This window comes from Ascaphus truei, chromosome 1, assembly GCF_040206685.1.
Source record: "Ascaphus truei isolate aAscTru1 chromosome 1, aAscTru1.hap1, whole genome shotgun sequence".
Classification (NCBI taxonomy): domain Eukaryota; kingdom Metazoa; phylum Chordata; class Amphibia; order Anura; family Ascaphidae; genus Ascaphus; species Ascaphus truei.
Genome location: NC_134483.1, coordinates 49,199,754 through 49,213,650, shown reverse-complemented (window position 1 = coordinate 49,213,650; position 13,897 = coordinate 49,199,754). Strand labels below are relative to the sequence as shown.

The 13,897-nt window shown below is 38.7% G+C and overlaps 1 protein-coding gene across 1 annotated transcript in view; it reads left to right on the top strand.

The window, feature by feature from the left end:
• Positions 1-13,897, top strand: part of ADAMTS12 (ADAM metallopeptidase with thrombospondin type 1 motif 12) — a 609,209-nt gene that overhangs the window by 362,069 nt on the left and 233,243 nt on the right. The window contains exon 11 of the mRNA XM_075587768.1: positions 12,592-12,737. Within this exon, the coding sequence (XP_075443883.1) occupies positions 12,592-12,737 (146 nt within the window). The remainder of the gene's footprint in view (positions 1-12,591; positions 12,738-13,897) is intronic.

The following is a 13,897-nucleotide window of genomic DNA, read 5'->3' as shown; positions in this document are numbered from 1 at the left end:
GGGCTATTATAAGTACAATGAGCAGTGAGATATACTGTATTATGCATTGCTTATCTCTATTGTTTGAGCTGTTTTCCTTGTTACACACAATAAAACAGTAGCAAATGATATTCAGAAGAATATTGACATTTCTTGTAATTATCTTTTACATGTTTGTCAAACAAATGGGTCAATTTGCAAGTCATTAAGCAATAAAGATATGCAATAAAGTCAGCTGTGAAAGGCCACTGGGAAAATCGCTATTTAATACTTACAATGCTAAGATTATCTGCTTCTGATGTGTACTGCACATCTTAGATCTTTTCTGTTATCCTTTAAATACGTACTGTTGTACTACTACTGTACTCACAACTGCTTCCAAAGCCCACCTATCTAATTCCTTGGACATTGGTTTCTCTGAACGTAGAAATGGACCGTGAGGTAAAAGCAGTGAGTGATCGAGCAAACCCAAAGGGAACTGCTTTTGCAGCCAGGATACTTTGAAGTAGCACATAGAGAGGTTAGTGTGAAAAAAGCGAAGAGAAAACCACTAAAAAAAGATAAACGTGCAATTGTTCTGAAAGATGGATTAATGAAAAGGAAATAAGAACGTAGAGTTGTGACCTAAGTCTGATAGATACTCTGTACTCAATTGCAGGTGTGCACAAACTTGTTAGTCTGCGCCCCCCTGCCTGCTCTCCCCCACTGCTCGGCCCCCTGCCTGCTCCTCTCTTACCTTTTGTCTGGTGTCTTATGACGTCACATCATGTGATGATGTGTTGCCATGGCAACACGGTGTCATGAGAGCCCCGGCGTCATTTGATGCCGCGTTGCCATGGCGATGGCCGGGTAAGTGTTACAGAGGCCTTGCACACGATACCCTGACATTTAATTTAAATGCTTTGGGGAAGAGCACATGGCCTCTGTAAGTGCTGTGCTACCCCCCCCCCCCCCACACACACACACACACATTTTTGAGCCCCCCTAGTTTGTGAGCCCCTGCTCTATTGAGTTAGCAAAAAAAGTCCAAATACCAAATCTGGGGCTTCAAAAGACAATCCTAACAGTGATTTTGGGGCACTGTTTGTCTATATCAAATAACACCAATAATGTCCATTCCTTTGTTTCTTAATAGAATGGTATCCCTGCCAGCTCCACTTATAAATTGTATAAGTGATCAGTATTTGGGTTACAGTTTGTATATGTAGAAAAAGATGGTGCCTGGCTGGTTCTGCTCTATTGAAGAGCTTTCACAAACCAGCTGCAAATATTAAATAATATATATATTTATATATATATATATATTTTATTCAGTTGTATTTAGTACCCAACGTGTTGACGCGATTGCGATGGGCACGTTGCATCACATGATGCGGATCCTGGCCATTTCCGGGTTTGCGTGGTATTTAAACTTACATTGTGGGGAGGTATATTCAGGGAGCCTTGATAAAGTGCGTGGGCACGAAACATGTCGGCTCCGGTTTGTTGCCGGTCATCTGATCCAATGAGTGATTAAAGCTAATTTTGTAGTTACTCTCTCTCCAGTTTATTTATGTTCTGGTGGTGCGTCGCGCATTTGTTACCCTTTACCTATTGAGTTAGCAATAGGAAAAATTAGGGAATGACCCCCAAATTGACCTGAGGCTACAACCAGGGCTGCAGATATATCAGTCCATAGTAACAGGAGAAAGACACCACTTCATCATAAAATGCTGCCATAAAAGCCTAGAAACTTCATCAGTTTGAACTAATACAGGGTGGGGGGCTGGAAAGCGCCGGTAGAAGTACAGAAGGACACGTCCAGAGAAATGCTTAAAGGTAAGTCCATATAGTCCGGTAATCATAAACCTCACCTGCACCCTGTGTTCTGCGGTGTAGGAATCAGCGGTCAGTACTCACGGTAAACTTGCGTGATCTGCTTGCAATGCTGATGGATGAGCAGCGCGGTTGCCAGCTGCTTGTTGTGTCGGCGTGCTCCAGCCGGAAACAACGACAAGGTAGGGAAAAAACAAGTGACGCGGCGGTCACAGCTCCTCCAAAACAGCCAGACGCATTGGAAAAATAAAAAACTTTATTGAATTGACAAAGTGAACATCAGTAAAAAGACACTCTGACGCGTTTCGTCCAGGAATGGACTTTTTCAAAGAGTGAATTCCCTTGTCATGAGACCCTCTTTATATAGGTGGTGATACAACCTAAGTGGCTATGAAGTCGCAGGGATAAACCTCCCTTCTCACCTGCAGGCTAATAACTTTAGATCTTAAATCACGTTCCGTCACCAGATACATATAGGAGGTGTCTCATGCAAAATACAATACATAGTAAATGCTAAAACAGACAGTATTAAGTAAAGAAAAAACTAAATAAAAACAGGTATTAAAAACAACGTTGCTAATTGATCACAAGTTATAAAAATAATGAGAATGATGGATGAGTTTAAAGATATACGAACCATATAGAAAAGCTTATAAGAAAACTCATATAGATAGTTGATACATACCCAATGACTCAGACAGCTGAGAGGACAGTAAACAATGCTATGAAAAAGAATAATAAATGTGTTCATTGCTAAGTATATAAAATGACAAATATATACCAATATACAGAAAATATACAACAATTATCTGATAATTATTAACATATAATATAATGGAATACACTCCGAACACCCCCCACAACAAAGTTAACCAACCAGGAAGTGTTTGAGTTCCCACTCCCGGTTGATGCCCAATGGATGAAGGGTGCTCAGGGTGTAAATCCAGTACATTTCTCGCCTATTCAATGTATTCTCTCTATCCCCACCTCTAATATGGCAAGGAATGTGCTCTATGGCTGTATATGAAAAATTTTCAATTCCACCCATAGAGCACATAGAAAAGTTTCTGGCCACAGGATGTGTTAAATCCTTCTTTTTAATCAGACGAACATGTTCTGCAATTTGCATTTTTAACGGTCTTATAGTTCGTCCGACATATCTTTTGTCACATCCACAATACAAGAGATATATTACAAAGCTGGAATTGCAATTTAAAAAACTTTTCATGTAATATTTATTTTTGTTCTTATTAAACTGTATGACTTTGGTAGTTTTTGCATATTTGCACATGGAACAATTACCACAGGAGAAGAAACCTTTGGGTATTCCCCGTACCTGTGGATATTCTGACTGAGAATTAAACAAGCTAGGCGATAAGTGGGAAGCAATTGTTTTGGCCTTGCGATAAATAAATCGTGGCCCATTTTTTACAAATTCGGAAATGTCTTTATCCAAGGACAATGTTTGCCAATGTTTCTTAAATATGTCACATATTAAACGTGATTGACGATTATAAGTTGTAATGAACAATGGACTTACATCACCGTCATTGGAAAAAGATTGGAATTTATCATTACGACTACATGGTTTCTTAGATTCAGATTTCTCTGACCATAAATTATGGTCCCATTCTGTCTCGTTCGAAGGTCCATCTGATCACATAAGGGACAATCATGGAAGATCCAGGAGTGACAGCAGATCCTCCATTGTATCAACTAATGTCAAACCTAAACCATCGGATCAATCTTCCTCTTCTTTTTTACCGTCAGGATCGAGAAATCGCAGAGAACCAGACGATCAAGGAGGAAACGGAGATGTACACGGAAGAACAAAGAGGAAGAAATATACCTAGATGAGTCAAATAATAACAATGTTATCAATCTTTCAGGAGTGGAACTTTCCTTCGAGCAGTTATCTTTACTCAACAGGGGTTTAGGGTTCGCACCAGTTCAGGACTTTCATTTGTTTCAAATGGTCATTGACCTTCAAAAATTCACAAGTAAGCTAACCTTAAAAAAGTTTTTTTTCTTCCAGGGGACGCTTTGATCCATTGGAACCTGATGTTAAATCATTGGATGCAGATTCATTTGGTGTTACAAATAATTGTTTGATTGATTCTGAAGTTCAGGTTGATAATCCTAATTTCAATTTTCAGGAGACATGTGTTTTGTCAGATATGAAAACATTGTTGGAACAACAAGGTGAACCACTTAATACTTTTACACAACCATTCTTTGGTAATCAGGAATCAGGTCTTAAAAGAAAGTCAATTTTTTGCCCTAATTATAACAGGGGCCCATTTATCACTACGTTCGAAAAACTAGTGGAAAGGGATTTACGATTACTGGCTCAGGGATTTTCCCAGTCTAATATGTATTCAAATAATCTGATATACACAGAAGTTCAACAATTACATTTTCTAAAAAAAAAAAAAAAAGACATGATATTGTATTTAGGAATGCAGACAAGGGGGGTGCCCTTGTGGTATTATCTACTGAACAATACAAATGTGAGGCATTTAGGCAATTAGGGGATAGAACTAATTATTCACTTCTTAAGGGAGATCCTACATCTGGATTTAACTCTCAGCTCAATGAATTAATTGAGTTTGGAAAAATCTTGTGTGTTATTAGTAAAAAAGAATGTGACTATTTGAGCTGTCCACATCCTGTGATTCCGGTATTCCACCATCTCCCAAAGATTCATAAATCGCTAGTGGACCCTCCGGGTCGCCCTATAGTAGCGAGCATTGGATCTTTGGGAGATGGTTATCGAGGTATGTGGATAGCTTTTTGCAGCCATTGGTATTTTGTTTACCATCATTTATTAAAGATTCATCGGATCTTATGGTCGATTTACAGGACTTGGTCTGGAAGACACAATATAGGTGGGTCACACTTGACGTAGTTTCACTATATTCAATTATAAATCACGATCACGGCCTTTCGGCCATAAGTCACTTTTTGGATTTATCAGAATTTTCTACTTCACTTTGCACATTTCTTCTTGAATCTATCACATTTCTGTTAACTCACAATTATTTTTTATTTGACACAATTTTATTTACAGAATTTAGACACTGCAATGGGCACGAGTTTTGCACCTTCTTACGCAAATTTATTTATGGGCTTTTGGGAAGCACAGCACATTTATCACTGTAACAGTTTGTTTTGTTCTAATATTATTTTCTTTAAGAGATTTATTGATGATCTCATAATGATATGGGATGGTGATGAGGCATCACTCATATCCTTTATTGATATATTGAATAAAAATGATCTAAACATTCGGTTCACATGTGAACATAACATAAATCACATTAATTACCTAGACCTTCTCCTGTACATCGACCATAACATGATCATACAAACGGATATCTTTCGAAAACTCAATTCCAGAAATACCCTACTATGTGCTCAAAGCTGTTACCCACGTTCACTTATAAAAAGTGTCCCCAAAGCACAGTTCATTAGGCTCAAGAGACTGTGTTCGGACAATGACAGCTTCCTTGAACAGTCAAAGGTACTGGCCCGAAAGATTCGTAGCCAGAGGTTATAGTGATATTGACATTCATTCTGCCTTTGAATCTGCGAACTCTATTGATAGAAAAACTCTAATAAAAAATAAGAAACCATGGAGTCGTAAAGATAAATTCCAATCTTTTTCCAATGACGGTGATGTAAGTCCATTGTTCATTACAACTTATAATCGCCAATCACGTTTAATATGTGATATATTTAAGAAACATTGGCAAACATTGTCCTTGGATAAAGACATTTCCGAATATGTAAAAAATGGGCCCCGATTTATTTATCGCAAGGCCAAAACAATTGCTTCCCACTTATTGCCTAGCTTGTTTAATTCTCAGTCAGAATATCCACAGGTACGGGGAATACCCAAAGGTTTCTTCTCCTGTGGTAATTGTTCCATGTGCAAATATGCAAAAACTACCAAAGTCATACAGTTTAATAAGAACAAAAATAAATATTACATGAAAAGTTTTTTAAATTGCAATTCCAGCTTTGTAATATATCTCTTGTATTGTGGATGATATGTAAAAGATATGTCGGACGAACTATAAGACCGTTAAAAATGCGAATTGCAGAACATGTTCGTCTGATTAAAAAGAAGGATTTAACACATCCTGTGGCCAGACACTTTTCTATGTGCTCTATGGGTGGAATTGAGAATTTTTCATATACAGCCATAGAGCACATTCCTTGCCATATTAGAGGTGGGGATAGAGAGAATGCATTGAATAGGCGAGAAATGTACTGGATTTACACCCTGAGCACCCTTCATCCATTGGGCATCAACCGGGAGTGGGAACTCAAACACTTCCTGGTTGGTTAACTTTGTTGTGGGGGGTGTTCGGAGTGTATTCCATTATATTATATGTTTATTATTATCAGATAATTGTTGTATATTTGCTGTATATTGGTATATATTTGTCATTTTATATACTTAGCAATGAACACATTTATTATTCTTTTTCATAGCATTGTTTACTGTCCTCTCAGCTGTCTGAGTCATTGGGTATGTATCAACTATCTATATGAGTTTTCTTATAAGCTTTTCTATATGGTTCGTATATCTTTAAACTCATCCATCATTCTCATTATTTTTATAACTAGTGATCAATAAGCAACGTTGTTTTTAATCCCTGTTTTTGTTTAGTTTTTTCTTTACTTAATATTGTCTGTTTTAGCATTTACTATGTATTGTATTTTGCATGAGACACCTCCTAGCCAATTAGGTTGTATCACCACCTATATAAGAAGGGTCTCATGACAAGGGAATTCACTCTTTGAAAAAGTCCATTCCTGGACGAAACGCGTCAGAGTGTCTTTTTGCTGATGTTCACTTTGTCAATTCAATAAAGTTTTTTATTTTTCCAATGCGTCTGGCTGTTTTGGAGGAGTTGTGACCGCCGCGTCACTTGTTTTTTCCCTACCCTATTGAGTTAGCAGCAGGATGTATTCCTTAAAGATTGTGTGCGGCATTGAGGGATAGAAGAGAGTACCAGTATGAGTATGAAGGGTTCTATGTGCTAAACCCATAAAGTCTCTACATTCTGAAATTCATGATTATTGAATCTGTTATACAGATTTAGCCAGACGCTGTCCCCAGAGCCACGGAAGAAAAGCAAAATGTTGTGGCTCCAGTGACAGTAAAAGTCATGGCTGTCTGCAGGGGGTGGGGTGGTGGGTGTTTTAGTGAATGGAACCTCTACAAGAAATTATCGGTGTAGGAAGCTGAGCGATCTGGATTGCGGGTTCTCCTGGCACCAAGAAGGCTGAGGCTGGCTAAATCTGTAGGATTTACCTAAACATAATTCTAATTATCTTGTCGTTTAATACGATGTGATAAAACTTACAAAATATACATATTTTTGTACACTAATTAAATTGGTGTAGTTACATGCCAACATATCCAAACAGAACCAATACTAATGAGAATGAGAACTTAAGATATAAAATAAAATACGTATCTACGACGTCTTCAAATGTGCTTCACAGCCATTTTCACAAGTTTTTTTTAAATTTTTTTAAATATTACGTTTTTGTGAAATTTTTCAAAAAGTTGACACTTCTGCAAAAGGGTACAACAATGCCAGTATAAAGGGCCATGAGACCTCAAGTTACACGACTCCATTTGTGTAAATGTCTTCAAATGTTCTTTAAACATTTTTTCACTATAACCCCCAGCATATTTTGAAAATCTCTATTACAATGTAGAACATGGGGTATGTTCCCAGCACACAACGAGAATACGATTGTAATAAATTGTCAAAAAAGTTTGTCAAAAAATATAGTTTTTACTTATGTATTGAACATTACATAGAGCAAACATCTACACAAATCTAAGATACCAATGTGGGCTAAATAACAAGTCAGAAATATACAATACTATGTTACAAAATATATAAACGTATATGGGGGGAAAATGTACCATGAAAGGAAGACACGGTAAGGGGAGACAAGGGGAAAGGAGGATGAGGGAGATAAAACAGGGGAATTAGCGGGGCAATGTTTCGGGGCTCCTAGCCCCTTCTGGATCGTTCCCTTAGATCAATCCGATCTAGGGGTTCCCTTACCCCTGTCACATACAAGTGCTCCCAAACACTATAGACTCAGTATCAATAGATATACAAAGAGGAGGCATGCCTATGAAACGGTATTCCTCAGTGGGGTGGGGTACCACCTACAACTATTGCAGCAGACATTACCTCAATAAAAGACAGGCTGTCTCATAAAATGCAGCAGATATTCTCTAAATACTGATAAGGCACAGAATAAATCAACTAATGTTAATGCACTAATGTAATAGAGAATCAATACAACAATGGGTTATTCTAGGTATTATGGCAAAACCATATAGGTAATAAAGAACCAGTCTCTAAGTATCTCTCAAAATAGAAAAAGATCAAACCAACTGTATAGACAGACTGCCAACTGGAAAATCCAACTGCAAGACGCCTAGGTAGTAGGCGTCTTGTAATCGGAGTTTCCAGGGGTATGTGTAGTAACTGCCCATGACATTGGCAGGTTTATTATATACTATAGATAATGCCCACATTTCTAGGGGAGTACAGAGGTCAAGGGCTTTTCACTAACCTCTATAATGTCTTCTTCACTAAATCATGGTTACTGGACTTCTTTTTCTATAGGTTATAACTACCAAAAGACAAAAACATCCAATATGACTACTTATATTGTTAAATACTTCTGTTGCTCTTCTCATAAGTAAGGGACATTTAGTGAAATTCTTTGACAAAAGTATTTTTATCCTGTAACCTCGCCAAGGTACAGTATCCCATCTTTATAGATGATAGATTAACACTAACACTACCTGCAAATGCTCTCTTAACCTCTCTAATGGAAGGAGAACTATCTTATTAGATTGGTCATTCACAGGTGCATAACAAGACCTGCTATTTAAGGGGTAGGATATGTGATTGGTAAACAAGGGAGGAGGGTTCACAAACCTACAAACAATTGTTTACCAATTGAAATTTGCAAACACACATCTCCTGCAAACTCAGAACCCAATCCCATCAGACATTTGTCAAAATTAGTGCTACTGTGTAACTACCAACTTTAATTCTGAGGAAGAGCTGTCTTCTAAGGGTTACCAGGTGTTAACAACGCTGTGTTAACCATAATTGTCTTGTGGGCACTTCCACTAGTGTTTTGTTTCTAAAAGATAAACATTTTCATGTTTTCATGTTGCCAGAACTCAATTAGTTTTCATTTTGGATTGATAAAAGAATTCCGAAAAAAAGCTTTTTCATTTGTGTAAACTTTTCTGCATTTTTAGTGTGCATGTTTTTGTTAACACACTCAAAAAGTTTATCATCTATTTTAAAAAGAAATAATAATTTAAAAAAAATCCTAGGTTGAGCCTCTGGTCGCGGCTCAAATTTCACAAATGTCACAGGTAGATTCTTGCGCTCGCACTGTCCTCTAGAAACACATCCGTTTGTAGCAATGATGTAAAGGAGCCACTCCTCAAATGGTCCTAAAGTGGAGAACTCCCAAGAGAGTTCTCCAAACAACAGAAATACACAGACACCAGCGCACCACGGATTAGTAAAATGTACCAATATTTAATATAGGGTCACACAGGACCACAAATTAACAAGTAAAATCTATAATAAGACAAACACAAAACAAAAAAACACACATAGGGCTACTCCTACAATGAGGATGCTAAACCAATAAGCTTCCAGTGAAGCAGAAACAATAACAAGGTATAATCAAAATAACACCCACTACGGGGGTTCTAAGATGCCTTGTGAAAATGCCCAAATGAGGGGAACGAATACTGACCGCAAAGTGGCAGCAGGGGTACAGCGTGAACGCAAGCTGTCCGGACTAGGCGAACACATGGCAAACAACTCTTCTCTGCTACCACTTCCTGGTCTCGTGTTCCAGCCAATGGGAAACTGTGCAGGGCTGCCTATGAGCTGTCCCAGTCGTGTCATCCTGACGAAGCACGTTGTTGCGAAACGCGTAGAGGTCACGAGAGGCAGCACTGAGGTCTTTTTTGGAGGCATATTCTGTGCCCTTTAAAAGGCTAGGCGACAAAATGGTTTTAAGCGTGGATGCCTTTTTGAAGACCGCAGGTGGTTTTTTTGGTAACATTTTTGATAAAAGGGGATCCATGTGCAAAATGTGCCAATGCTTGTGTAAAATCCCTTTATTGGAGGAATGAGAATGATTATATCTGGTAACGTAGTAAGGGGTATCTCTTTTATCTTTTTTTTTTTCTTCGATATTGACAAGACCCCCTATAGGAAATGCATAATTGATCAGGCCCCACTGATAGGGGTAGATTAGATAACCCTTTTTAATCTGTTTTATATATTTTGTGTTCCCGATAAATGAGAATTATATTTGAGCAGATCATTTCTATCTATTTTATTTATATTAGTGTAGGCTTCATGATAATCATGGTTAACATAGAGAATCTAACAATTATGGAGAAAGGGTCAAAATAATTAGTAAATCAAAAGGTGATAGAGAGAAACAAGAAGAGAAAGGTGAATTTTCTAAATTTCTCTCAGCCAATAAAATTACACCTTTAGAATGTTCATCTCCTTTTTTAGAGATAGTCAGGATAGTCAGGAAACCAACTTTAGGAATAGAACTAGAAATGCAGAAAGTAAATGTGAAATCAAGAAAATGAGAAATGTCACCAGACGTGGAAGGAGAGGAGAAGAAAAAACAAAGGTTCAAAAGGATTGCAAAAGGATACAGACCCTGTATCACCACCACTCCTGCCACTCAGAGAGTCAGCATGAGGGGGGATCAATGCCCCTAGGATAGCCTGCCACAGCCTGTAGCTACTAAGGACTTATGTGACAGGGGGCAGAGAGGCAGTCTGGACCAGCCATGGCTACACAAAAATAAAAAAAAAAATACCCCCAAATACATATTAAAAAAACAGCCCAAAAATACATATAACCCCCCTCCACAGACACACTCCAAATACATATATATTAAAAAAACACCCCGAAATACATATAAAATACAGACTTACTTTGGGGGTGGTCTCAACCTCTGGTTAGGCCAGGTGGCTGCTGGGGGCCTGGCTGCCAGTCCTCTAGTTGCCACCAGGCCCGGCTCTCCCCAGCTGCGGGCTCCCTCACTCGCTGACCCATGCCGAGGGTCTGATGCCGGCACGTGCCATGCCTCTCTCTCATGCTGGTGCACGCCGGAAACTGAGCAGAGCTTTTTTTTGGCGCACAGACATCAGAAGCTCGACGAGGGACAGTCAGTGAGGGAGGCCCGCAGCATGGGAGAGCTTGGCCCGGCAGCAACGAGAAGATAGGCAGCCGGGCCCCTGCAGCGGCCATGGGGATAGGATGAGGCTAGTGGACAGCAGAATGGGGCGTTTGGCCACAGCGCCATCTTTAAATCTCCTGCAGGAGATGCCTGTCTAGGCAGTGTAGCGGTCCTGCGTGAACCATTTAAACATACAGTGGTCGGGGCAGTTGGGCAAGGCAGACATGGCATGTCGAGTGGGGAGTGTGGTTGTGGGGCATGGGAGCAGATATCACAGCAAAATGTCCTGGTGCAAAGTGTCCTGGCGGCGTTTTGGCCATGGCCAAGACCGGCGAACAGCTCCTGGGGTTGGCTTTAATAAAGCGTACAAAACTAGAAATAATATTGTGTACTGCTCCATGGGCATTAAACTTTATTAGGATTTATTTTTACTTTTTGTTTTATAGGGCCTGTTAGTACTTCATGCCTTTAATTACACATCATCATTCACTAAACAGGGTGACCCATTGGACCCAAAAGATACTGTGAATGTACAGTACCACATTATGAATTAGCATCATATTGAGAAAATGCAGTATCCAGACAAAGAGATGATTTAGTATTTTGAACTTAAGGCGATTTTAAGAATCAATAAAAAATATGCATCTCTTATTATCAGTGTTTCAAGGTATTTTGTGTTGCTTTTGCATTTCCACGGGAAGGGTAATCTGAAAAATGGTTATTTTTAAATCAGTAGCTACTTCACGCACAAATGACCGTGATAGGCATCAATTATTGTTTATCTTTATGTTCTTTTCATCTACTCCTAATGCACTAATTAGGACTAGGACTTTGGTAGCCTACAATTAACCTAACAAGGAAACTCTATCACATTTAACTCAAAATGTTAATAACATAACTTGCATAGGGACAGTTATGTTTTTTTATATCAATGCTAAAAACAGAATCCCTTTTAGTGATATACTGTGAGGCTTTAATAGGCTGCATAGACCACTTAAAAGTCCTCTAGCAGCATAGAGGCTATTTGTAAAATAGAAAAGCTTTATTTGTAATTTCTTCTGCTTTCACAATGATTCAAGAGGCAAGAAACCCTTACATCCCTAATTTTATTGTACAGATCTAGTTAACCTCTCTTTTCCATATTATTTCCTGGCTTCTAAGAATAATCCATCATCGCTAATGATAAAATATAAATTTAGCAAACAGGTGACGTTTACAAGAACTTCTGACCTTACCCAATAAAGCAGAATTGTGATATCATCTTCTAATTGCCTTTGCCTGCACGATGTAATTTAATAGAGACTCATTAAATAACAGACTCGGGGATTTAAGCAAGGCCCACAGACATGCAGTTTTAGTTAAATGAAAAAAAAAAACATCTGTATGTGGTCACTGTAATGGATACAAACAGTAATTTGCAGATCAGTGTTGCTCAATGCATACTTATTATTGTTCTTGTTTACATTTAAAAAAAATATATATTAACTGCATTTTTAATTTTTTTAGTGGTGCTTCAATGGAGAATGCATTACTGTAGGAAAGCACCCAGAAACTATCCATGGAGGATGGGGTGTGTGGACTCCCTGGTCCCACTGTACAAGAACATGTGGAGCCGGCGTGCAGAGTGCAGAAAGAAAATGCAGTAACCCAAAGTATGTATAAGTGGACAATTTTTATTCTGAAAGACAATGATATGGAATTAGCCAGTTAATGAAAATTAAAAGGTAAAAAGGGGGGTTACATATCATGTATGAACTGGTTGGGAATGTTTATACCATTACTTAATCTCTGTCATATTTTCAAAGTTCCTAACGTTAATTCTTTAATCTAAAGCATTTCTGGGTGATATACAGCTCAACCCCGTTATAACGCGATCCGTTACAACGCGAATCCGCTTATAACGCGGTGCAAAAGTGGCCCCCAATTTTCGTATTTATGACTACTTTACAACACGATTATTGGTGTCTTAAATACTTTATTGTACAATGCATACAATTGTACATTATTTTTAACGCGATCCGCTTATAACGCGATGTGATTCTTTGAACCCCAAGCACAGCGTTATAAGGGGTTGAGCTGTAGTTTGGAAAATGCAAGGTCCAACAGCAAATGGACAATGCACGCAGACTTTTGCAAAACTGAGTGTTCATCAAAGAGAGAAGTCATATGACCCAGGAATTATTGTTAAAATGTTTTAATAGGAAAACTGTAGGACAAAGAAAACACAGAAAAAAATTATACAGTATGAAATGAAATCCCCCAAGGAATTAGGAGTTGTGATATACAAATGATAAATTCAGATGATTCTGAATTGCTCAAACCAGTTCAGTTTATTACATACAGTATTAATTTATGGATTATAATCTTTTTTTCTTCTCGGTCCTCTATGACAGCCAAAATACTAATAGGATAGCTCTTCCCCTCACAGCTGGTAGGTCAGTTATTCTTGTCCTACCTCAGCTGTAAAGGACGTCAGGCAGGTTCCCTGAGAGTTTTATTTTTTCATTTATTCTTTTTATGAGGGTCGTGCTGATGTCACCCTAAGTGAAGTAGGAGGTGATTTCCCTACCGTTTCCCCAGCCTACCTCAAGAACGTCCCCTTTTATTCTACCGTGATTATGCTATTGCCAGCCGCATTCAGCCTGTTTCAGCGCTGCTAGGCATCTTCCCCCTGAGGCTGCGGGAGCCGCTTCTCTGTGTAGTGGAGATGGGATGACAACGTCACAACGCAGTGTTTCGGGGGCCGGCAGATGTCGTTTTGACGGAGAGCATGTTTGTTTTGCGCCGAAAGTCAGTTCCCCATCAGGGAGGA